The sequence below is a fragment of the Ylistrum balloti genome, unplaced genomic scaffold (genome assembly GCF_031769215.1).
Source record: "Ylistrum balloti isolate Yb309-2 unplaced genomic scaffold, AGI_CSIRO_Ybal_v1 Utg371872, whole genome shotgun sequence".
Lineage (NCBI taxonomy): Eukaryota > Metazoa > Mollusca > Bivalvia > Pectinida > Pectinidae > Ylistrum > Ylistrum balloti.
Window position 1 is genome coordinate 284,802 of NW_026782925.1, and position 27,647 is coordinate 312,448.

Consider the following 27,647-nt stretch of genomic DNA (forward strand, 5'->3'; position numbering starts at 1 on the left):
ATCTAAAGTACTGGGTTTTTTCAATTACAATGTACTTTTTTTCGTTTCCTCTTATTTCACAGGTTGAAGGGACGTTTAGATATAACAAGATACATAGGGTGTCCTTGATCAAACAGAATCAGCTCCCTTTGTCCCGCGAGTATCTTGTCTCACACTCCTTATACGACTATCAATGATATCTGACTTTTTAATTATCATATTATTTGTTTTCGGTATTTCTTTGACTTTCACCAGATACATATGTATCCATTTGATGTATTTCTGCAACATTAACATACATGTATTTTTTTTCTCAGAAAAAATTCTTAGGCCCAAAATCAGTCACTTATTTGTCGCAGCTGATTAATCAATAAGCAAAATGATATATAGTAAGAAACATGTCTTATGAATTACCTACTGAAAAGACACGTTCGAAGTAAGTGATTCGTCAGTTAAATTACAAACTACACAATTTATAAAAAAAATATCTTTGTATAAGTTTCTATTCCACATGAAATCAGAAATATTCATTTTTAACATAAAAAAGGCACGTATAAGTAAAAAATGCAATAAATAGATATTAAATAGTACTTATAGCAAAATATACTTCATAGGCGAAAGACAAAAGCATGAATTCATACGCAAAACAACGAATTCATATGCAAAACCATGATATTCATAAACCAAAGTATGAATTCATATGAAAAACTATGGGTTCATACACAAAACTATGAGTTCATGCGCTAAACATCGAGTCCATGGGTTCCTAAAAACGAACTGCTTTTCGTCACAGTCGAACATAGCAAAAATATATATGGCAGATGTAGTACAACAATGGCAAGATGAGTTGTCTCTACATCTGGCTTAACTAAGATAAGTTGTATATTTTCTTCTGCCCTTCCTTAGAATAGAGACAAAAATCCAAGTTCTAAAATCAGTGTAATTGAAATGCATCATGTAAACTATGCATCAGGCGAATGAACATCTCCAAGCCAAGACGTATGTAAACAGGTATGATCATAAACAAGACAGAACAAAGTATACAAGCAGTAAGACATGGGAATCAAAACAAAAATATTTTTAAACCATTAATCAAAAGAATCTCCAAACATTCTATTTGACACAATGTTGTTTTCATTCATGATGATAACAGAGATTTCAGTAATTGTCCACGTGACGTTTTAGTCAATTATATGACTAGTGATGTCACTTTTGAAGGCTTCGAGATCCTGAACGCCCGAAGAAGAAAGACCTATTTCTTTACAATGATACAGAATGCGATATTTTTCAATGGATTAGTGAGTTAGAGCTATTACCTTTATATCTATATATTATGTAACCAGCGAGATGTGGATGTACATATATCAAACATCTTTACGATTTTTCTTCTTTCATGATATCATGAAAGTTCATTGATGGAGTAATATGGTTTCGTCAAAGACCGGATGTACAATCACTAGCAATATATATATAGAAAAGACACACAAGAAAACTGTACCATTAGATAGAGATACAGAAAGACTACTTAATGAATTAAGTTACTTCACTCTGCTGTTTCGCTCTAATAGAATTCGTTAGTGATACTTGAGACTCAAAGTTATGTATTTTGGAACATGAAACATGACAAAGGCATGAAAATTATCTAAATAAATGGCATTGTACAGAAGGGAAGTTGTGCAGTAATCACATAATTGAATAATATTTATAATTTTCAATTCTTGGATAATTTCAAATGACCGTCCAAGACATTGCATATTTTCAAACATGCCACTATTCAAATCAATCTAAACATAACATGCATATTAACAAACCACAGTGAAAAATCTAAAATAACTTTTTTTTATCAACATTCATAAAAGCATTGATAATGCCGGCGAAAGGTTTTGAACGTAGATTCTATAAATCAGCTATGACCATTATAACGACAGTTATTACAACTCCAAAGAATATCATAAAACAGAGAATATAAATCCCCTTCTCTACACCAATTCCATTTGTAGAGGCATGTATCTGCAATAAAAACAAAAGGTGACGCTGTATTTTTGCAAAAATGATTTACATATCTATTCAGGGTAAATGGTATACCAAATCAAAACATTTTCACAAATCAAAAAATACTTATTTGAAACATGTACTTCACCTTTCGAAAACAAAATTCTAAATTTCTTTTGGTAGCGACCGGTAAAACTAATTAAGCCTTCATAGCAAAGAACATTATGTGCATTTTTACATGATTATAATTCACGATTTGTTTTGATCACAAAACGGTTATTTTATCATCATTGATGTGTTGATTGTTCAAAAACTAATAAATGATCACATTTTGTATCACAATAAAGAAGAAAAACCAAATGCGTGAATTCGTTTCACGACAAGTTTTGATTCAAGAGAGTATAGGTATACTAGATATTGGCATAGACGTCATTTTGAAATTTCCTCTTCAGTGGCTGAAAGTTGGCCTGTAATTACATGAATTACAAGTTATGATGCCATCCTTTGGATTGTTCCAGTCATTTGCTATGGTATAAGACAAAGGTTGCAAATTTTCTGCTTTAAAGTTCGAAATTGACCTATCTCTCAGTTTCTCTTGTGTGTCTTTAAAACAAATTTTCAAAACTGCTTCAATATTGCAAGTATACATGATTTAATACGAACGGTTAAAGTAGGTAGTAGCAGGGTGTTGTTGTTTTAGATTTAAAATTAAGCTTTTTTGATACTTGGGTTTTTCTTACATTAGAAAACAAAGGCTGCATTCCAAAGGCTGGTAACACTTGTTTACCCTATCAGCACAACAGAGAGAGGTTGGTAACATTCGTTTACCCTATCAGTACTTGTTTACCCTCTCAGTACAACAGAGAAGTTGGTAACACTTGTTTACCCTCTCAGTACAACAGAGAGCTTGGTAACATTTGTTTACCCTATCAGTACAACAGAGAGAGGTTGGTAACACTTGTTTACCCTATCAGTACAATAGAGAGCTTGGTAACATTCGTTTACCCTCTCAGTACAACAGAGAGAGGTTGGTAACATTCGTTTACCCTCTCAGTACAACAGAGAGAGCTTGGTAACACTTGTTTACCCTATCAGTACAACAGAGAGCTTGGTAACATTCGTTTATCTTATCAGTACAACAGAGAACTTGGTAACATTCGTTTACCCTCTCAGTACAACAGAGAGAGCTTGGTAACACTTGTTTACCCTATCAGTACAACAGAGAGAGGTTGGTAACATTCGTTTACCCTATCAGTACATCAGAGAGAGGTTGGTAACACTTGTTTACCCTATCAGTACAACAGGGAGCTTGGTAACATTTGTTTACCCTATCAGTACAACAGAGAGAGGTTGGTAACACTTGTTTACCCTATCAGTACAACAGAGAGCTTGGTAACATTCGTTTATCTTATCAGTACAACAGAGAGCTTGGTAACATTCGTTTACCCTCTCAGTACAACAGAGAGAGCTTGGTAACACTTGTTTACCCTATCAGTACAACAGAGAGAGGTTGGTAACATTCGTTTACCCTATCAGTACATCAGAGAGAGGTTGGTAACACTTGTTTACCCTATCAGTACAACAGGGAGCTTGGTAACATTTGTTTACCCTATCAGTACAACAGAGAGAGGTTGTTAACACTTGTTTACCCTATCAGTACAACAGAGAGCTTGGTAACATTCGTTTATCTTATCAGTACAACAGAGAGCTTGGTAACATTCGTTTACCCTTTCAGTACAACAGAGAGAGCTTGGTAACACTTGTTTACCCTATCAGTACAACAGAGAGAGGTTGGTAACATTCGTTTACCCTATCAGTACATCAGAGAGAGGTTGGTAACACTTGTTTACCCTCTCAGTACAACAGAGAGCTTGGTAACATTCGTTTACCCTCTAAGTACAACAGAGAGAGCTTGGTAACACTTGTGTACCCTATCAGTACAACAGAGAGCTTGGTAACACTTGTTTACCCTATCAGTACAACAGAGAGAGCTTGGTAATACTTGTTTACCCTATCAGTACAACAGAGAGCTGAGTTACACTTGTTTACCCTCTCAGTACAACAGAGAGAGCTTGGTAACACTTGTTTACCCTATCAGTGCAACAGAGAGAGCTTGGTAACACTTGTTTACCCTTTCAGTACATCAGAGAGAGGTTGCTAACACTTGTTTACCCTCTCAGTACAACAGAGAGCTTGGTAACATTTGTTTACCCTATCAGTACAACAGAGAGCTTGGTAACATTCGTTTATCCTATCAGTACAACAGAGAGCTTGGTAACACTTGTTTACCCTATCAGCACAATAGAGAGAGCTTGGTAACACTTGTTTACCCTATCAGTACAACAGAGAGAGCTTGGTGACACTCGTGTACCCTATCAGCACAATAGAGAGAGCTTGGTGACACTCGTGTACCCTATCATTACGACAGAGAGAGCTTGGTGACACTTGTGTACCCTATCATTACGACAGAGAGCTTGGTGACACTCGTGTACCCTATCATTACGACAGAGAGAGCTTGGTGACACTTGTTTACCCTATCATTACGACAGAGAGAGCTTGGTGACACTTGTTTACCCTATCAGTACAACAGAGAGAGCTTGGTGACACTCGTGTACCCTATCAGTACAACAGAGAGCTTGGTGACACTCGTGTACCCTATCAGTACAACAGAGAGAGCTTGGTGACACTCGTGTACCCTATCAGTATATCAGAGAGCTTAGTGACACTCGTGTACCCTATCATTACGACAGAGAGCTTGGTGACACTCGTGTACCCTATCATTACGACAGAGAGAGCTTGGTGACACTTGTTTACCCTATCATTACGACAGAGAGAGCTTGGTGACACTTGTTTACCCTATCAGTACAACAGAGAGAGCTTGGTGACACTCGTGTACCCTATCAGTACAACAGAGAGCTTGGTGACACTCATGTACCCTATCAGTACAACAGAGAGAGCTTGGTGACACTTGTTTACCCTATCATTACGACAGAGAGAGCTTGGTGACACTTGTTTACCCTATCATTACGACAGAGAGAGCTTGGTGACACTTGTTTACCCTATCAGTACAACAGAGAGAGCTTGGTGACACTCGTGTACCCTATCAGTACAACAGAGAGCTTGGTGACACTCGTGTACCCTATCAGTACAACAGAGAGCTTGGTGACACTCGTGTACCCTATCAGTACAACAGAGAGAGCTTGGTGACACTCGTGTACCCTATCATTACGACAGAGAGAGCTTGGTGACACTTGTTTACCCTATCATTACGACAGAGAGAGCTTGGTGACACTTGTTTACCCTATCAGTACAACAGAGAGAGCTTGGTGACACTCGTGTACCCTATCAGTACAACAGAGAGCTTGGTGACACTCGTGTACCCTATCAGTACAACAGAGAGCTTGGTGACACTCGTGTACCCTATCAGTACAACAGAGAGCTTGGTGACACTCGTATACCCTATCAGTATATCAGAGAGCTTGGTGACACTCGTGTACCCTATCAGTATATCAGAGAGCTTGGTGACACTCGTGTACCCTATCATTACGACAGAGAGCTTGGTGACACTCGTGTACCCTATCAGTATATCAGAGAGCTTGGTGACACTCGTGTACCCTATCATTACGACAGAGAGCTTGGTGACACTCGTGTACCCTATCAGCACAACAGAGAGCTTGGTGACACTCGTGTACCCTATCATTACAACAGAGAGCTTGGTGACACTCGTGTACCCTATCATTACGACAGAGAGCTTGGTGACACTCGTGTACCCTATCAGTACAACAGAGAGCTTGGTGACACTCGTGTACCCTATCATTACGACAGAGAGCTTGGTGACACTCGTGTACCCTATCAGTACAACAGAGAGAGCTTGGTGACACTCGTGTACCCTATCAGCACAACAGAGAGAGCTTGGTGACACTCGTGTACCCTATCAGTACAACAGAGAGAGCTTGGTGACACTCGTGTACCCTATCAGTACAACAGAGAGCTTGGTGACACTCGTGTACCCTATCAGCACAATAGAGAGAGCTTGGTGACACTCGTGTACCCTATCAGTACAACAGAGAGAGCTTGGTGACACTCGTGTACCCTATCAGTACAACAGAGAGAGCTTGGTGACACTCGTGTACCCTATCATTACGACAGAGAGAGGTTGGTGACACTCGTGTACCCTATCAGTACAACAGAGAGAGCTTGGTGACACTCGTGTACCCTATCAGTACAACAGAGAGAGATTGGTGACACTCGTGTACCCTATCATTACGACAGAGAGCTTGGTGACACTCGTGTACCCTATCAGTACAACAGAGAGCTTGGTGACACTCGTGTACCCTATCAGTACAACAGAGAGCTTGGTGACACTCGTGTACCCTATCATTACGACAGAGAGCTTGGTGACACTCGTGTACCCTCTCATTACGACAGAGAGCTTGGTGACACTCGTGTACCCTATCAGTATATCAGAGAGCTTGGTGACACTCGTGTACCCTATCATTACGACAGAGAGCTTGGTGACACTCGTGTACCCTATCAGTATATCAGAGAGCTTGGTGACACTCGTGTACCCTATCATTACGACAGAGAGCTTGGTGACACTCGTGTACCCTATCATTACGACAGAGAGAGCTTGGTGACACTCGTGTACCCTATCAGTACAACAGAGAGCTTGGTGACACTCGTGTACCCTATCAGTACAACAGAGAGCTTGGTGACACTCGTGTACCCTATCAGTACATCAGAGAGCTTGGTGACACTCGTGTACCCTATCAGTACATCAGAGAGCTTGGTGACACTCGTGTACCCTATCAGTATATCAGAGAGCTTGGTGACACTCGTGTACCCTATCAGTACTACAGAGAGAGCTTTGTGACACTCGTGTACCCTATCATTACGACAGAAAGGCATTTTCTTCTGTTTTGTGTCGTAAAAGAGTTGTCCAGTATAAAGACTGATAATTTACCGGTCAAACGCTCCTGTGTATGAACGACAATGTATTAGGAAATATTAATTATATTCTAAGTGAACTTCAGGAAACGATGATATAGCAGAGTGCGGCATTACAGATTAATGAAATCTAATGAATAACACAACACACGTAGATAACGATCATTTCACTTCATTTTAATAAATTCTTTTTAATTGTGACGCAAAAAGAAAAACGGGAAAAAGCAATGCATATCACTTTCCTAGGACAAAACAATGTATATCAGTACACACATATAGGTATCTGATTGCGCACACCATCATTCTTTGCCAAGAAATGAGATAAAACGCCGTAATTTTCTTCTGAAAATCATTCATAATAGGTCTAAAACTGGTATCAATTGAAGCTATACTTACAATTATATATATCTTCAAATAATTCTCCAAGTGTTCGAGGAGTACTTTTATGATAATGATTACTCGAGACGGTATAAATGTTACGGAAGAGTCTTGCTTGATTCTAATGAATATTCTTGTCCATCCAATGTCACATCCGTTCTTTGACAATACTCTGAGTTATTGTTTTCTTCCAAACAGGTTATGATAACATACTCAGAGACATATACCTAGAAAACGTGCGTATCGATTTTTGTCGAGTTTTCGATGTAATTGACAGGTAGTTTTATAAATACAACATTAGTACGAGTGAGTGAGAGAGAGAGAGGGGAGAGAGAGAGAGAGAGAGAGAGAGAGAGAGAGAGAGAGAGAGAGAGAGAGAGAGAGAGAGAGAGAGAGAGAGAGAGAGAGAGAGAATTAACGACGAAAACACCAGAACCTAATCTCTACTTCAAGATGGACTTAAGAGTTGTATTGAGTTCCACAGACGGCAACAGTAATAAATAAGGGGTATACAAACATCTTCTAACCATATAACACAAGACGGAATTTTCTTTTGTAGTTTTTTTTTTATTATTCTAATTGTATTCTACAATACGCCTGTTTGAGGCAATAAAGATAAAAAACAGAAGTATTATGAATACGAAAGTTCCACAACAGCAAATACGTAAACATCCATGGTGTGAGGTGTCTTCAGGTGTGGTATTGGCCGGTGTCTGCAACAAATACAAAAAATTTCTCGGTTTCAGAAGACTAGTATATATTATGTTTTTGTACCTATATTTTACTTATTCTTTAAATACTAGTTTTTAAATTGGAAAAATGAGGAAAAATAAACATAGAAGAATAGAAGTTTTTGTAACACAACCAGTAGAAAATTAGAGTTTGACGTTTCGATGACTATATGGTCACCTTCATCAGACAAATAACCAGTGTGGAGCGTACTAGCACTGACGTACGTAGTGTACGAGATGGCAAGAAATCGACCATCTTTTTTCGCTGCACAATAATCTTATGTAAACTAATGATGAAAATATTGTGACGAGCTGGTAAACAGGTTATATAGACAACAAACAAACAAACAAATAATAAAAAAAAACAAAAACAAAAACAAACAAAAACAGACGGTAAAAATATTTTGTAGACAATTTAGCTACGCTTTGGTTAACACTTGGTCGTAGATATGCGAGAGCCTGTGGCCCCTTGTCCCTATTAAGTACTGGCCCGTTCAGCGTATCTATACGGTTTCATTTACAAACTCTCTGAAAAGGTTGTTTTACCTGTCGACTATTTTGTAATTTTCCCAGTCAATGATGTAATTTTGCTTTGCGGAATAATCTGTAAGTGCAGATTTATTTATATGGGACTGAATATTTTTTTTGCCTTCTTGGGATTCCACGTCTTTCTGATGTTCATTGAGTCGGACTCCGAATATTCTTCCTGTTTCTCCGATATATGATGCGTCGTGATTCTTTCATCCACATTTGTATACGCAATCTGCGACGTTTTCTTGGATGTTTTATCCTTAGGATGGATTAGGACATTTAAGAGTGTTTTGTGAGGTTTCATGGCCGCTACAATGCCATGACCACAATAAATCCTCTGAATAGTCTCTTACAGGCCTTTGATAGGATGACAACTTGTCCTTTCGTTTTGTTCTTTTCCTTGGTGTTGCGTCTCTTAGTCTTTTTGCTTATATCAAATTCATTGTTTACTTTCTGGATCGCCTGATCAGGACTGCTTCTTGTCTTTTTCTTCTGTGACAATCGTTTCACAACTGTTCAGCAAGGTTCGCACGACACCCAATTTCTGGTGTAAGTGATGATGCAATCGGAAGGTATTGGCCAAGTAATTAATGTAACGTTCTCAAATGAAAACAAGGTCAACAGCAACGGGACCACCAGAAAACCCCATGAGCCGTTGCTATCAACAGCATAGTGAAAAACTATCCCTGTTGGTTTCTTAATAGGAAAATATAGAAGTAAGCGGTTGATGCCGACGAGATTTTTGATGTCCTCGGTTTCCATTTCTGGTGGGTATATAAGATGGAAAATCTTAATAAATATCTTGCTGTTTAACGACAAGACATCATCAATATATCTGAAAGTGAAATTGAATGATTTGGCAAGGTCTTCTACAATTCCAGCCTCGAATGAAAACAAAAAGAAATCAGCTAGAGTTGGGCAGAGTTTGTTCCAACAAGTAAGCCAATAGTCTGTTGGAATAACTTATCATCAAATACCACGAAGATATAGCTAAAGACTAAAGACACAAACAACATCCTGCTTGTCGCCCAAAAAACCGCCATCTTGGAACAACCTCCTCCTTAAGCTTCTACAGCATTAGCAAAAAAATGAACAACAAACGTTGAATGCTTGATCAGTTTATATCACTTAAGCTAATTGTACAATGCAAAACAAATATTTCATCGAGATCTCGTGACACAAAGCTAACGAATTCTAAAACGTGCAACATGTAAATCCTGTAGGATTCGTACATAAGGACATGTCACCTAGGCGTGAGCGAGATACATTGGTTTGGTACATATTACATAATGTAATGATAATTGTTACTGCTGCAATGCTCATTTATTCAAATGCAATAGTAACTCACACATAAGTACAGACTTGATACATTTTCCCTACCAAGAAAAGAATAGTTTTTAATTACCCTGCTATTTATGGCATGCGACTATATCAGTACATATGTGTAATGATGTTATTTGCAACCACCCCAGTCCCACCCCCCGTTCCATGCAGTTGGTCGTTATAAGATAAAAGACATATTCCATATGAAGTGCTTTGATGTCATTTGCAGTGTAATATCTGTTATTATGTAAATGAACACTTCACACCATTAAAGTTTAATACCTAGATAAGAACACTTATAAAAAGGCACCGGTCAGAAAAGTTAGATACAAATGCAGCTGAATAATGTCAGCGTAAGGCATTTTCAGATTAAAACAACATTTTTTTCATTAAAATAACTATTGAAGAAAAAACGGAAATTGACCTGTATTTGTAGACTTTGTAATCCGACCTGTATTCTTGAATCCAGCATGGCGTCGGATTGGACACTTTGTTTTTCACATATAATATCCTTAGCCAGCTAAACGGCTGGACGTCTAAATCTTTTTTACTCTCTCTATATATATATATTACGAATTAGTTGAAACAACTATGATAATTGTCAAAATTATTATGCATATAAAAGTTCCACAGCATATACGACAACATCCGATATTCGAGTCATCATGTGTTGCATTGGGAGGTGTCTGCAACAAAAACAAAATGTTTCTGTTTTAAATTACTGATTTGATTTAAACATATTTTATTGCCAAGAAAACAAGGAAACGGATTGGGCACAAGTTATTACAACATCATCTAAGCCCTCTCCACAAATAAAAACAAACAGTTATGGCGAAAAACAAGAGAGAGGAAACACGAAATATGTTTCCTACAAGGTTCGTTTTTGATTATTCTCCATATTCCAAGAGGTCAAAATCTACCTTCAAAAATATTTAAAAATAAATCAAAATCTAATGCTGCTTTTGATAAACAAATGTACATTTCTAAGTATTCTAATATACGTTAAGGTATAAGGGAAAGTTGTGGTTTCCACAAAGAAGGATGTAGAGGGTGTAGTCTACATTGGCAAACAGTGTATTTAGTATTTGCCTCTGGTGACCAAAGCTTGTAAAGTTGAAAAGGAAGTGATAAGCATTCTCACAGCGATGACCGCAATTACACTCTGAGCTTTCTACGAGATTTGCCCGAAATAATTCACAAATCATTTACTAGTAATACAAACGTACATGTACCAATATTTTACGAACAGGCTTTTAAAAATTGTAAAAAAACATGTAGCAAAACAGATTTCAAACAGCAGATACTATCCTGTCATCCCTCTTATAGAAAGATAGTTATATAAGGAGTCGCCTATTTCGCAAGCAGAAGGTCCGTATGGCTATCATCAGTCATCCGAGTATTTCGGTATTCACATAAAATATTTGTTCACCATTGTCATTTTTTTTTACATACGGAGAGAAGATTTACAAGTTTTGTGATACTTTGTCTATTATGTTCTGCTCTCTTCGTTCATTTAAGTAAGGGTCCCAACCACCACACACACCCTTCCCCCTAAACACCCCTCACACACACGCACACTCACACCACCACCACACACCCTCACACGCACACACACACACACACACACACCCTCACACACACACACGCACACACACAGATGTACGTTGGGGAATAATAGGGTAAATTGGATAACTGGTGAAGCCGAATATGTAAAATTTGTCCAGGTATCAGGTAGTTATACAAGGATATGATCGCCTTTAAAGATTTAATTATAATCCATTTAAAATTAAGAGCAAATACAATAATCAGATGAAAAAAACAAGTGAATCAAAACCTGAAGTCTGCAGCCATTAAAACTATCATTTTATAACAGCCTTTTTAATTTATTGAAAACTCGCACAAGAATGTTAAATATTTCCATTAAAATCATATCTCAAACGAACTCTATTTAGAAGAAGCACTTTAAAATGAGCGGAATTTAAATCTAGCCTTATACGTTAACGTTGCACAGGAGTCTTATATCCATAGAAAGAGATCACTATGCGCATGCGCGATATTAGCATAACCAGCATATAATGATAATGATCATGGCAAATTAGTTATATACAACATTGACTTAAAATATTATATAAATTAAATAATCCTCGCATGATTATAGATATTAACAGATGTTTCGAATTGAAACAAAAAATATACTTTTATATGCCAAGAAGAAAAAATATTTCAAGAAGTAATGTCTTTGACGAAATACTTATTGAAAACACTTTCCACATATGTGTGTTTCACAATCCTTCGTCAAGCGTCCGAGTCAATGAAAAAGTGAAGAACTAGAAATTTTACCTCTCACCGAGTAAAATCGAGCAATATTTGGACTGGTTCTTATTAGTTTTAAATAATTAACTCGTCCACGCAGTTTATCAATAAAATGTATAAATGGTGTTCAAAGTGCCTTGGTGTCCTTTGAAGTACAACCTTTGTTGCTTATATTTGAAGTGACAGTAAATGAAATGCCAAAACGTGATATGAGAACACGTGTATACAGTCAGAAAACAAGATGAACTAAATGTGCAGGTATATTGCAGGCGTTTCAAGATTAAAATTACAAACATAACATGTATTTCTCGTTACAAAGTACTATATTTATTTAAGAAACAGAATACTTTAGATAGAATTACTTATCTAGACCTTACCTCATCAACTCTTTGTAAAAGTGGGGTGTAGGGTCATTGTTCGTAGAAACATAATGCTGATAATCTCAAAGAGTCTTGTTTAAAGAGGCGACTAGTAATATAATCAAATGGACTGGAAAATGGAAAATTAATTGAGTATAACGAATCATGGAGTTTAGACGTTAATAACCTACCTATATAGTCGTTGCTGTTTATTTCGCCCAATTCGTTTTATTTTTCTCCTAATTTCGCTGACCAGTCCTAAATGTGAAAATGTGTAAAATTTATACAGAAAGGTTCTTTTCGCTTGTTTGTCTTTTGTCACATGGAAATTTATTCTCGGGAACATTTATCGTGCAGAAGCAAAATTTTTGTTCTCAATTTCGTTTTCCACTTTAAACGGCACTTCCAGATACACTGTACTTCCAGCACATCCGAAATCACATCATGCTATAGACTTTATTTTGCAAGGATCAAGCAGGCAACTGCATGAATCAGTTTTTTTACTTTCCAGCGTGAATATGTGTTGTCTAGCTTGTCACTTAATGCCAAGAATCCCACGTTATGACGAAAACATTGAAATGCAATTATGAGCATTAAGAATCCTAAGGACCCGTCTTGGAAATACCTAACATGTGACACGATTACCCATGGATGACCGTGCAATTTACTTCAGTAGCAGTTGAATTCAGCAGGTCTCTCAGACGACATTAATAGGTCCAATCAACCGAGGTCGTCGTCCAGTGAAATTCACCGATATCTATTTTCAGAGAAAAAAAAATATCACTAATAGATACGACGTCTTTCTTGTGGCATTTATCCTAGGTTTTCTGAGAGTTAAAAATAGGACGAGAAAGCTTCACCTGATTAACCTAGAATAATAAGTTGTCTGAAACCTGCTAAGGATGTACTGTACTTGACAGGAAACCTGGTACAAGACATCTGAAGAATCCATGAAGCGATATTATATTCACACCACGTTACCACCCAATCAAGAACTACGCTTTATTAAATTTCAGTGGTCAACGATCAAAAATAAAGGTCAAAGGGCACCCTTGACCCCTTTTGTAACAAAAAAAAACTTGTTCACATGCTTTATCATATACTACAAAAGTAAAGGTCATATCCAAAACATTGCATTGCCACACAATGCGATTACAGTTTCGTAGTCATCGGTCAAGGCTAAATGTCGCCCTGAACCAATTTTGGAGTTTTGCAATTTTCAAGTTTGTGTATCTCATTAACTCCTAAACAGTTTTGTTTCAGTTCATATTCATAACATAGCATCACATTATCACTATCTTATCTTTTGGTGTGGTGGTCATCGGTCAAGTTCCAAGGTCAAAAACTCACTGTTGACCACTTTTGAAACGAAATCCTTCTGAACAAGATGTCCTAAAAGCAGAGCACCAACACTGACAGAAAACCTAATAATGATTCAAATTAACTGGTAAACACGATTTAATCATACATTTGAAATGTACACAGGAAGGAATTGATGATGAGTTGGAAAGGCAAACAAAAATAGATGAATCAAGCATTTGATAAGTTTCTAAATCCACGTTTAAGTGAAATACACAAAATAAATATAACGAGTTTCAGTCAGGAAAGAACTGTTTTCTATCGAATAAATGCACCATCCAATGTTTATCTATGGAATAAAAGTAACCCGAAACATATACATGTGTTTCATTAATCATAAATATATATGTATATAATATTCTAACAGGTATTATGTAGCGTATCTCTGATTGTACTTTGCACCGGGGGTACAATTGAGCTGTTGTCCATCTGGCTGCTGGCCGTGCTCGCCGCTACAGTTAATTTCTAAACAAACATGTATGTAGCGGAAATGCACAGATTCATGAAACGTCAAATTATTATCATCAGAGCATACTTAATGTTGTACATGCAAGTATATAAAGTTATCTTGTTTCGTTAAACCTCTGTCATAATCACTTTTTTGGTTTATTTTGTAGAAACACGTTCTCAACCAAGCTCCCCGGTGACATAGATGATAAATACAAAAGCGACGATGATGAAGATTACCATGGAGACGAAACAAGTTTTCCCTGTGCAAGATCCGGTGTTGTTACTTGTCTGGAAAAAAACAGAAGGATTCAACTGTGCATAAATTCCACATGTTAGCCTAGAAGATATAAACATAGTACCTTAACTCCTCTCAGAGAATACATGTTTACTTTCTGTTTTATTCGTATACATATACCTCTTAGCATCCCTCGGATGATATCTCTTTTAATAAAGTTGTAAGTATGCATGTACTGTTAAATCCTGAATTTTCGTGGGCGATTTGTTTTCGTTGATTTCGTGGGTACTTTAAATCCATGGATCTTCGTAGTACTGGATTTTCTGGACAAGATTTACCCGCAAAATCAAGAGTCCGCGAAAATATGTATTTTTGGGAAACAACAAAATTTGATCCCCATGAAAATCTGATGTAAATTCATTGTATTGGGTATAGGAATCTTCTTAATGTACTACCTACTTGCATTCATTTCGGTATAAAAATCCTAGATGACAAGACTGATATTAAAAAATATTATAATGTAGTCGGCCATTTTATTCTAATCTTGTGAAATCGACCTTAATTAGCTAGTAAGATTTAGAAAACGTATTGTCGACTTCTTCAGTGTACATACTTCGTTCAAATTTTCTATCGTCAGCCTAGCCAGTTCGCAAGATGGGCAGGCATCAGACAGGGGGGTTATAGAATGTACCAACTTTTTTGTGAACAAGGTAATGTCCTGCTAATCATCTCTTGGTCATTTTGACTTTTTCACAACGTTTATCAAAAATTGCATTTTACACCATCACATTTGTAATAACCTATTTTTATTCGTCAATTCCGACTTTTTGTAATGCTATGTTATCTCATCTTGTGAGTAAGAATTGATTGTTACGTCATCAGTTTGCATGAGATAATAACGTCGTTTTTAAATTACGGTTCTCTCACAAACAAAACATTAAGAACCAATACCTTCTATATTGTATACTACTCGTATAAAGATAATGTAAAAATATGTCAAATCACTCAGCAATATATACTTAACTCAAATATACCCCACTCTCTCTCTCTCTCTCTCTCTCTCTCTCTCTCTCCCCCCAACCCCCACCCGTCAACCCCTCTCTCTCTCTCTCTCTCTCTCTCTCTCTCTCTCTCTCTCTCTCTCTCTCTCTCTCTCTCTCTCTCTCTCTCTCTCTCTCTCTCTCTCTCTCTCTCTCTCTCTCTCTCTCTCTCTCTCTCTCTCTCTTTTTTCTCTCTCTCTCTCTTCATATATTAATTGTATTTAAACATGTCGTCTTGTCTTGTTAATATATATTTTGTCACACTTTATAGGAAAGGGCTTATTATAAGTTAGAAAACTTGTGTCCAATCCTACCTGTATATTTGATACCAGTTAAATATATTTAAATCAAAACCAATACCTGTTAACAAGGGCAAATAACTTTGCATAGCGAAAAGACTGAATTATTTTAACATAATGTCACTTTTCCAAGCATTGTGTCGTTTCACCTACCCAGGTTGTCCTTGATACTGACCTTGGATGCATATTAATTTTTTATTGTACAAAGGTGGAAGTGACTGTTTGCTTAGGAAGACAGTATCGAGTAAAACGTTTCCGATTTCGGATTTTTTTCATATATTCTTGTTAAGACAACATTCCGCTTCGGACTTAGAATGTTTGTTTCTTTACATCAATGGCACAAATATTCCACAAGGTTGTTTTAAACTCTAGCAAATGAACAAAACACACACATAATTGACAGTAAAAACTTCGTCGATCTATCATCCAATGTGTCAATTACACAAACAGTGCGTTACGCATTTCACCTGAATCAATATGTATTATATTTTTCTGCTAGTAAGTTGTATGAATTGATTTATGTGTACGCCTGTTTATGTAACAAAAGGTATGCGCCCAGAATTGGTAAAGACTACTTTTCTCGGAGTTCACCCATTGCTTTCTGAAACAAGCATTCTGTGACCCGTTCACTTATTATCATTCACACGTATAGATAGGGAAAAGACTGTACTCATTGGTAATTAAACTGGACTATTGAAGGTAGAGTACCCCACTTCTCGGAGTTGTACCTCCAAGACAGACGAGTCACTTGCCTATCGACAGCAGTATCTCTCAATACTTTAAATTTATTGGAAATTTGGTCCCATTTCCATGCTTTTCTGCCGATCGAACTACACACCTATAATCTTCTACTGAGAATGCGAGGAAAATAAATTATCAGCGAAAATTAATAATTTGACAGTAATGCAAAGAAGAGTGATTATTAACTACTTATATAGATTCAGTCAGACACTTCCTTAGCTTGTATTTTTAATTTTTGATTTCTTTTTTACTTATCAGAATAAAAAAAGCGTTTCTTCTTTCCTTTTTTGATTAAACCGTGTATACAACACATTAATCATATAGCTGACAATATCTGCTATGGTAAACGCTAATGTCCTATATAAATTCGCCCCTCATTGGCTGACGTAGACTATACTCGGTTCGTATTCTGGCTTTCTAAAGATTCTTTACATCGTATTATCAGGTGTAAAGATATTATTGTGACGTGACGTCATGCCATTGTCCCGGTATTTAACCTTTTTGATTTGAAATGCTAAGAGAACGTTAGACAAGTGTCCAAGTCATGCTGAAAGTATTACGCAAAAATGTAATAGAACACAAAATAACTGTAATTCTAAAGGGTCGAACAATATATCTGTTTTACTCGTTCAACGAATTCGTCCCATAAATTAAGTGTTCCGTGATCATAGTGATAAGATTCTCTTTGCACTACACATATACCTAACAATTTTTTGAAATCTGTATTTTTTTTTTTTTTTTTATACTCTTTGGTCATGACTTTGTGCCGTCATGATTAAAAATATATGTCAAGGCAATTTTTAGATATACACGCAACATACAATTTCCGTTATCACACACAAATATAAATAGTCAGCATCATCATACACATCGTTTATTCTTTACTTACATGATAATACCTTCGCAATTTTCAAAATTCTTTTATCGTGTATTTTACGTTCCGTCTATCTATACTTTCCATTATGCAGCTTTTTGTAAATATAGTCCACGCTACATATGCTATATATGTACATATCCAGATCCCCCAACAACAGTTTTAACATCTTTTTAATATGTGTATTCTAGACCCTTTTTAACCATTGTATCTTCTTATTAACAGACATTAGAATCTTTCATACCTTAGATAAAAAACGATAATATCAATTTCGTGTTCCAAAAATAACTACAGGTGATAACAACATTCAAGAATGGTACTATTGCCAACGAAATTCCAATCGTTATGACATCACACGGGGTATTATGATGACGTCACACATTTGTAAACGTAACAGAAACTTGCCTTTACATTGTATCTACATTGCACTATTTCTATATCACGAAAATAGATGTTGCCTTTTGACCTTATGACAAGAGAGATTAGCAAATCTGCTGCACGGTTAAAATACAGTCAAACATACTGATTCAAAGACTGAAGGAGTTTTCACCCCTGAAAAAAAAATCCTGGTTTTCCAACTTTAGCTCACGGGAGATTTGATTAGGGAAAGGACATCATCATATCTTATGTACATCTGTTACATGTACATTACAAAATGAGCAATCAGTGAACAACTGGTGTGACCCCAAGATAACAAAGTGTTATCACCAGGTGGATACAACATCTCAAACAACACGACACACATAAAAAAATTCAAGGAACTTTTATATAATAGCTCCAAGCTTATTTTCCCTTACTTTTTATACACATGTTCTATCGCACAAATGTGTAATTATATCGTGTGCACGATAGAAATACTGGGCGAAGTATGTTATCGCACGTTCGTGCGCACGTTGTGCGGTTATATCGCACAAATGTGTGATTCTATCGTGTTTGATATAAATTTAGAAATGACTTATGGATAAGTGATGGATACTGTTTTCTTCAATTTTCTAAATATATAAGAGTACAACTAAGTATATTGCATAATTAAGCTATAGATATATGAATGATTGTTTCTGCAGCAGGGTTGCGTAATAAACAGAAAGGGGAGACAACTATTAAAATTTTAAGAAAAGAAAAAAAACAATTAGTTGTTAATATTTGATGGAGAAATCTGAACCGGAACCGGACGTTTTGTGTCAGTAGTGACAAGAAGTTACTTTTTTGAGATTTCTTCCATGTTTGTTTGTCTTCATCATCAGATTGGGTGTTCCATTTTTTTAGTTCCTGATGAAATAAGTTTTAATTTAATCAAAATATTATAAAAATATGTTGATCCTTTTATCGACTCTAAGAAAAATATTCCACATTGATTGGTATATATGGTTTATATAATCCAAGTAGATGTCTGTTATGCGAAGAAATGAAATCCTTCGATGCGGAAACAAGACCATGATATTGCAAAAGGTTGTCTTTACATGTTTGAATAAATTCATCTAATGTGTAGAATAGGCCAGTGTCGATATATTCCATTAAAACGTTTATCACAAAAATAATCTATTATCGTAGAATTTGCCAAATCCACCAACCTTCATATTTCTGTTGTGCCAAAATGGAACTTTTTCTAATCTTCACGTGAAATATTTTATCATAGTATAAGTACTTACTGTTAAAAGATGCCATAACTTGAGAACATTTCTCCAAAATTCATATCTGCACTTCTTTACATATATACTGATATATGAATATTATTTAGATATTCAGTTCAGCAAATATTTTGAATGTCAAGTGTTTTGTAACTACTACCATAAAGACCTTTATAAAATGTTCTTTAGCGTTCTCTGAAGTTTCAAGCTTCGGTGGAGGTGGGGGGTGGGGGTGGGGGTGGGGGTGGGGGATGTGGGGGGTTAACATTATACATAAGAAACTGTTCTTCCTCGGAGTAAAGTTTCCAAGGATAACTGATAATTAATCGTAAATTGTAGTTCAGAATCAAGAATGTCTGCAATACTATTCCAAACATATACTGGTGCACACTATTGTTTTTTAATAGACCTAATACAAGTATTAACTATATTAAGGTATTCTAAATCTTGTAAAATGTGAATTATGCAGCTTCCAAGTCCCCTTTCCTCTTTTAAATTCATTTAACACAATTTTTCCACCTCCAGATATATCTCGTAATATCTTATATAATATGTAATATGCTGTTCTCTAAATGTATATACCAGACCATTATTATCAGTATTATCAAATACCCTGTCCTTGGCTATCGGATCATCTCCTTTTTATTAAATAAAAATTGCCCTAGTCGATATTCTGATTTAAAAACAAGGTTAAAATCTCCACAGACAATAAAGTAGGCATTATCAAAAATATTTTCTATATCAGAAATCTTATAATAAAAGTCTGGACAATCTTGGTTGAGACCATAAATATTTTCTATTTCGATAGCTAAAGGGTTCCTCGTAACAGCCTTCTTTTGTTTACGAATTTTGAATTCAAAATTATTATTTTTAAAAAATCGCCACCCGCCATGAGAATTTCCGCGATAGGTTGAGAAATAACGGACATATCATCATTCATTTCTAACAAGTTCTGCGGTATCTAGAATATATCTTATACACAGGACGGCTGTCAAGTAAACGAAAAAATAATGTCACTTATACTTGTTTTTATCGAATCTTCTCCGAATATCATATCAGTGTTACTAAAACATGATAAAAATAAACCCGATGTCCGGACCAATATTTCCGAAACCATGAAGTACATGTAACAGGCGTGTTTCAATAGTGAAACAAGTAACAAGCATATTGTTGCTGCTGTGGATGTAGGGAGTAAGACTACATCAAAATATTCCCCTACATATCAGACCTTTCATGATCAAAGGAAAAATCACACACACAATCTCTCTCTTAAAAAAAAACTTTGTTCAGACATTCTAAAAGAGTAATGTGCTCACTAACGTGTTAAATGTCATGGGTCGATACGAAATATGTCTCAAGAAAGATTTAAGTGTAATGAGATTGATAAATAAACACTAGAAACGATAAAGAGAACTGTAAAAATCATGTGCCATCAATAAATCAATAAATTAATAAATTGATAAATTAATAAATTGATAAATCCATAAATTAATAAATTGATAAGTATATAAAAAAGTACATAAGAAAAGCCTATGGAAAACAAAGCTAGCTACACAATTTAAAACACATGGATTCTAGATGAGACACTTTTATATATGTCAAGGTATATCACCAACAAGCAAAACCTCGTTATATTGTCATAATGTGTTCGAAAGGCTTAACATATAGCAATTCTGTTTAGTTATATTTATCGACAAAGGAAAAAACACTATGTACTATTCTACTCAAGTGAGTATTTTAAGTATGAAAAGGTATTCAACATTTGAAATCTAGAAAAGTTCACCTCTCACAAATTAAAGGACTAGTTTGAAAGTGTTAACTCAAAATGGTGACACTATGTCACGAGACAGATAAAGGAGTGGCATTATATCGAGGTTTTATTGTACATTAATCTAAAATGTTTTCAATCCAATTTTTATCACAAAAACCTCTCTATAAAGGTCCCTTTTCAATTCCCTTTTTTTTTCTTTTTAGATCTTTTAATGGGAGGGGATGATTTCAGCGCCTTTATAGATAGGTCTTAATGCATTTCGAAAGGTCAAAGGTAGCAATCCAAATATATACATTTGTATATATATTTCCTGTATAAGCTAGAGTCCATATAATGTACTGCCATACCTGCCTAAAAGACCACCTGTGTATAACGATAACGTGATTACACACTAAAAGCCCAAAGTTGTCTCGAGACCCAAAGTAAAAACAAATCATTATATGTGAACCTCTGTATAAAGGTCACTGCCAATAAAGGCCACTTTTCTCTTTTCCCTTAGTGATATTTATAGACAGGTTCGAACGAGTGAGTATGTACGTGTAGGTTATGGCATCGCATTCAAGGCGTTTATAACACACTGCGTCATACGTCGGTATGCAATATGTGAGAGACAATTGATCTGATTGGTTGATCATGTGTGTGGCATGTAAGTAAAAGAACTGTCTTGATTGGTAGAAGAAAGATATATAAGACTGACAACTGATCTGATTGGAAGTTTAAGTTAACGTGAGTATGCCTAAAACTAACCCTCTGGCAATAGTGTTTTCCCTTGTGTAGTCGTTTTCGGAGATGGTAAATTGAGTTTTGAAAAAAAATTGAAAGACATTCTTTCGAAAAATACATTTATATAATAACCACAGGTATTGCTTTTCAGCAATCGGCACCTTTGATATCTCCACAAAATCCCATGGCTGTAAAATTACTTTTGTGTTCATATGCCCAATTTACTGAAAAACTGTCAGTTATATTTACCGCTTCACTTGGATAAGCTCTTGCTGTGCAGATATCTGGATTGCTACCATTCCACAACATTTAAAACATGTACGAGCTCATCCTGTCAGCAAAAGCTATAGGCGGGAGCCGTTTCAGTCTGTTTTTTATCATGATATATTTTTATCCGTTAGCAATCTAAAAATAATCTGATTTTTATAAGAGTAACCTCCCTTCCCTTGTGTTTGACTAAATAAAGACATGGATGAGCTCTCATGACAGGGAAACCACCTCGGTTGTGAAATGTCCATGTATATCCTGTGCCTTCATGAGGTGTTTAGTGTAGCGACTTCAAGTTCAGTTGCGTTTAATTTCAAATGCTGGTGAAATTTTAAATTTGTCTAGCTGGAAACACTGTGGTATACTTATAGCATCCGTGGTATATAGCGATTTTGTGTAATCACACTTCCGGTGTCTAATCTGATGACCTACCTACATGTACGTTATACTGTACAAGTGTTGTCAAGTCTCGTTTGATGACGAACATACATGTACGTTATACTGTACAGGTGTTGTCAAGTCTCGTCTGATGACCTACCTACATGTACATTATACTGTACAGGTGTTGTCAAGTCTCGTTTGATGACGTACATACATGTACGTTATACTGTACAGGTGTTGTCAAGTCTCGTCTTATGACCTACCTACATGTACATTATACTGTACAGGTGTTGTCAAGTCTCGTTTGATGACGTACATACATGTATGTTATACTGTACAGGTCTTACGAAGTCTCGTTTGATTACGTACTTATATGTACGTAATACTGTACAGGTGTTGTCTGATGACCTACCTACATGTACGTTATACCGTACAGGTGTTGTCAAGTCTCGTCTTATGACCTACCTACATGTACGTTAAACTGTACAGGTGTTGTCAAGTCTCGTCTGATGACCTACCTACATGTATGTTATACTGTACAGGTGTTGTCAAGTCTCGTCTGATGACCTACCTACATGTATGTTATACTGTACAGGTGTTGTCAAGTCTCGTCTGATGACGTACCTACATGTACATTATACTGTACAGGTGTTGTCAAGTCTCGTTTGATGACCTACCTACATGTACGTTATACAGTACAGGTGTTGTCAAGTCTCGTTTGATTACGTACCTACATTTACGTTATACCGTACAGGTGTTGTCAAGTCTCGTCTGATGACCTACCTACATGTACGTTATACTGTACAGGTGTTGTCAAGTCCCGTCTGATAACGTACCTACATGTACATTATACTGTACAGGTGTTGCCAAGTCTCGTCTGATGACCTACCTACATGTATGTTATACTGTACAGGTCTTGTCAAGTCTCGTTTGATGACCTACCTACATGTACGTTATACAGTACAGGTGTTGTCAAGTCTCGTCTGATGACCTACCTACATGTACGTTATACTGTACAGGTGTTGTCACGTCTCGTTTGATGACCTACCTACATGTACCTTATACTGTACAGGTGTTGTCACGTCTCGTTTGATGACCTACCTACATGTACGTTATACCGTACAGGTGTTGTCAAGTCTCGTTTGATTACGTACCTACATTTACGTTATACTGTACAGGTGTTGTCAAGTCTCGTCTGATGACCTACCTACATGTACGTTATACTGTACAGGTGTTGTCAAGTCCCGTCTGATAACGTACCTACATGTACATTATACTGTACAGGTGTTGCCAATTCTCGTCTGATGACCTACCTACATGTACGTTAAACTGTACAGGTGTTGCCAAGTCTCGTTTGATGACCTACCTACATGTACGTTAAACTGTACAGGTGTTGTCAAGTCTCGTCTGATGACCTACCTACATGTACGTTAAACTGTACAGGTGTTGTCAAGTCTCGTCTGATAACGTACCTACAATTTAGTACGGAGCTGTACAAGTCTTTACTAGAATGACGTACCCAAATTATGGTGAAAAAAATTTTCGTCTGGAAAACATTTTGTATACTTAAGTGCATAACATGGGCATTTCACAACCGATTTGGTTAACTTACCAGTGTACGGGAAGAAGTGTAAGACTTACCTCGGAGTCATTCTGACTAGTAGCGGGTTGTGATTGCACTGTTCCTTGGTTAGAATTGTAGTGTACTGCTACGTTACATTGTTGCTGTGAGGGTACAATCCCACTAGCTGGTAGGGACGGGGGGTAACCTGGCTGCTGCCCCGCCGTTATCATGTAAGTAGGGGCCGTAACTTCGGGCCCGCGGGGCTGAGGTGAGTAAAAGTTTATGCCGCTATCGCGGGCTTGCATACTAATAACTTGAGTCTTTGGTAAGAACGAGTATTGTCCAATTTGTTGCCTTGCTCCACAACTGTGACATGTAATAACGGGTACATGTCCTGGGGGGATGGGAATAGAGGTTGGGCCATCTGTGTCCGTTGTCGACGGTACAGACCCTGCAGTCCCGGAAGTGACGTTTGTGAATGATGTGCCGCCCATGTTTGAAGACGCAGCGACCGTGCTTGCAGGAAAAGCTCCAAACTGACCAAAATTCCGATTCTGTGGATCTGGTGTCGGTGTACTTCCGCCGATCTCACCGAGGAGGGGCGTTGACGCAGGGGTGTCGCCACTATCGTCTGTGGCACTAGTAGGGCCACTTATCTGAAGTCCTTGGGCCTCCTCATAGGATGGAGGAGGAGGCAGTGCACCTAATAATAACATAAACAAATATTTATTTTTTTTATTTGCTTAGTTTTTTTTAATCATTCAATCTTTTGTTGTCTTGATAAAGGGGCAGATCGCTTTGAAAATTTGTGTAAGATTTTCGTCCACACTTTTGATATTCCAGCTCTGTTATGTAACTATTACAGCGATCTAACGAATCGTGGTAAGTTGAGATCAAATGTCCGTATCTGATTTATACAGCGTCGAAATTACTTACCAGAACCTAATTGTTTGTTTGGGAGCTGACTAACTGCCGCATAGCGACCAATTAATAATCGTGTTCCACATCAACATTCAGGCGAATGTCAAACAAATTATTAGAAAAGTTCACGAAATTTAATATATATCATGGCCTCAGATGTAACATCATATTACTCATAAATACAGGAAAATAAAAAAATAAAATGTATTGCACTCAACGACATGTGAATTTTCGAGTCCGAAAATGCCCCATGCATCATATATATGTATAACGTCTAGAGTTGACATCATATACATATATAATGTCACACGTTTACATCATATACATATATATTGTCCCACGTTTACAACATATACATGTATAATGTCTGACGTTTACATCATATACATATATAATGTCCCACGTTGACATTATATACATATATAATGTCCCACGTTGACATCATATACATATATAATGTCACACGTTTACATCATATACATGTGTAATGTCACACGTTGACATTATATACATGTATAATAGATCACGTTTACATCATATACATATATAATGTCTCACGTGTACATCATATACATGTATAATGTCACACGTTGACATCATATACATGTATAATGTCACACGTTTACATCATATACATGTATAATGTCTGACGTTGACATCATATACATGTATAATGTCCCACGTGTACATCATATACATGTATAATGTCACACGTTTACATCATATACATGTATAATGTCACACGTTTACATCATATACATGTATAATGTCCCACGTGTGACATCATATACATGTATAATGTCACACGTTTACATCATATACATGTATAATGTCACACGTTTACATCATATACATGTATAATGTCCCACGTTTACATCATATACATGTATAATGTCCCACGTTTACATCATATACATGTATAATGTCCCACGTTTACATCATATACATGTATAATGTCCCACGTTTACATCATATACATGTATAATGTCCCACGTTTACATCATATACATGTATAATGTCCCACGTTTACATCATATACATGTATAATGTCACACGTTTACATCATATACATGTATAATGTCTGACGTTTACACCATATACATGTATAATGTCCCACGTGTGCATCATATACATGTATAATGTCACACGTTTACATCATATACATGTATAATGTCACACGTTTACATCATATACATGTATAATGTCCCACGTTTACATCATATACATGTATAATGTCACACGTTTACATCATATACATGTATAATGTCCCACGTTTACATCATATACATGTATAATGTCCCACGTGTACATCATATACATGTATATTGTCCCACGTTTACATATACATATATAATGTCTCACGTTTACATATACATATATAATGTCTCACGTTCATAGTATCTACATATACAATACCTCAAGATATAATGAAACCTACATATAACACCTCTAGTGTACGAGTAAAACCTCGATACCATATCATAGTTTATATTACTTTGTAAAACTCGAGGTACCCCCTCGGTCATATTATATTAAAAAACTTGAAAAAAATGTTATGATCATAAAAATGAAATATTCCTTCATATCTTAATGTAACTCAATAACTTAAAACAAATATTTACTGTGTTTACTTATTTATATAATTGACGTGACATATCAGTCTTTTGGACGACGAGTTTTCTTTATTACGGGTGCTGTTTACACAACACAGACACAATTCTGCAATCCTGTCCCATTTTACATGTGAAACAATATCTCTCGTTATATCTCATTACGTTCGTATTGATTTAATATCGGATTATTTATTCGAAAAAAATTCAATATATTAATTTACCAATTGTCCCTTTACAGAAAATTTAAGGTAATGGCAATAATAAATTGATAAATCAAAATTCCCCCTCGCACACACACACACACACACACATACACACACACACACACACGCACGCATGCACATACACTCAGTCTACTCCTCATCACACACTTCCCCACACCATACATTCTTTCAATAAGGCCGTTTACCGCACGATAAACAACATTTTGCTATCATAATCAGTATATTACGAAACAGTATATCTGCAAATGTAGAAGCCATTTTAGATCACTTTCATCTGCTTTAGTAATCTATTTTACATCCATTTGCTTGTTTCAACACGTCCACGTCCCCCAGATACCCCCAGGGGACCCGAGTCACAGAGCACACCACTGACCACGCCACGAAACTGAACTTGACAATGGCAGCTGCACGTTGTATTTGCTTTGCCTTATGTTCCTTTGCCAAAAAAAACCCCATTAAAATACACTGAAATATGCTAGAACTGTGCGTGATGGTACAACGGTTTTCTGTGTGTTGCTGATAAAGCCACTCCTATAGAACGATACACGAACGCTGATCGCTATTATAATGACTGTATGAGTGTGTAAGCGTGTGTGGTGGTCTTACCTTGTCTGTCCATGTTTACTACACACAAAACGTAGCAGTTACACCTGAAGATTGCTTATTTATCACACCTGGCAAACTCCCTCATGGCTCACATGTTCGGGTGCTATTTAAAAAACCTGTACATGTTGGTCGAATCGTCTTAATCGAAATGGTAATCAATTCGACCTTCCTCAGATAAGTACGGCTACTACTACTGCTGCTGACGCTGAGAGCAGGGGAGATCACTCTAACGAACAATGTATCGATTAGCGAGGTCGTCAAGCACGTTTTTAGCTTCGATCGATTTTCATCGCTGGTGCATGGAATAAAGAATGCGATTTACGAATTTATACCGGTATCCCTACAATCTATTGTATTATATTCTGCTACAGGCTGTAACACGTTAAAAATAAACGTTG

General features: G+C 36.5%; 1 protein-coding gene across 4 annotated transcripts; it reads right to left on the reverse strand.

Moving 5' to 3' along the window:
- Nucleotides 1–484: 484 nt before the first annotated feature.
- LOC132563813 (uncharacterized) lies at nucleotides 485–27,442 on the reverse strand. 4 transcript variants are annotated; one of them, XM_060228566.1, is made up of 3 exons: nucleotides 27,250–27,442; nucleotides 23,963–24,588; nucleotides 485–1,989 (listed from the first exon to the last, which is right to left on the reverse strand). In XM_060228566.1, the coding sequence occupies exons 1-3, from the start codon at nucleotides 27,260–27,262 to the stop codon at nucleotides 1,876–1,878; spliced, it is 753 nt and encodes a 250-aa protein (XP_060084549.1). In that variant the 5' UTR covers nucleotides 27,263–27,442; the 3' UTR covers nucleotides 485–1,875. The 4 variants fall into 4 exon arrangements, with proteins under 4 accessions (XP_060084549.1, XP_060084547.1, XP_060084548.1 ...); XM_060228564.1 differs by lacking the exon at nucleotides 485–1,989 and adding an exon at nucleotides 7,825–8,009; XM_060228565.1 differs by lacking the exon at nucleotides 485–1,989 and adding an exon at nucleotides 9,660–10,567.
- Between the last annotated feature and the right edge of the window lie 205 nt (nucleotides 27,443–27,647).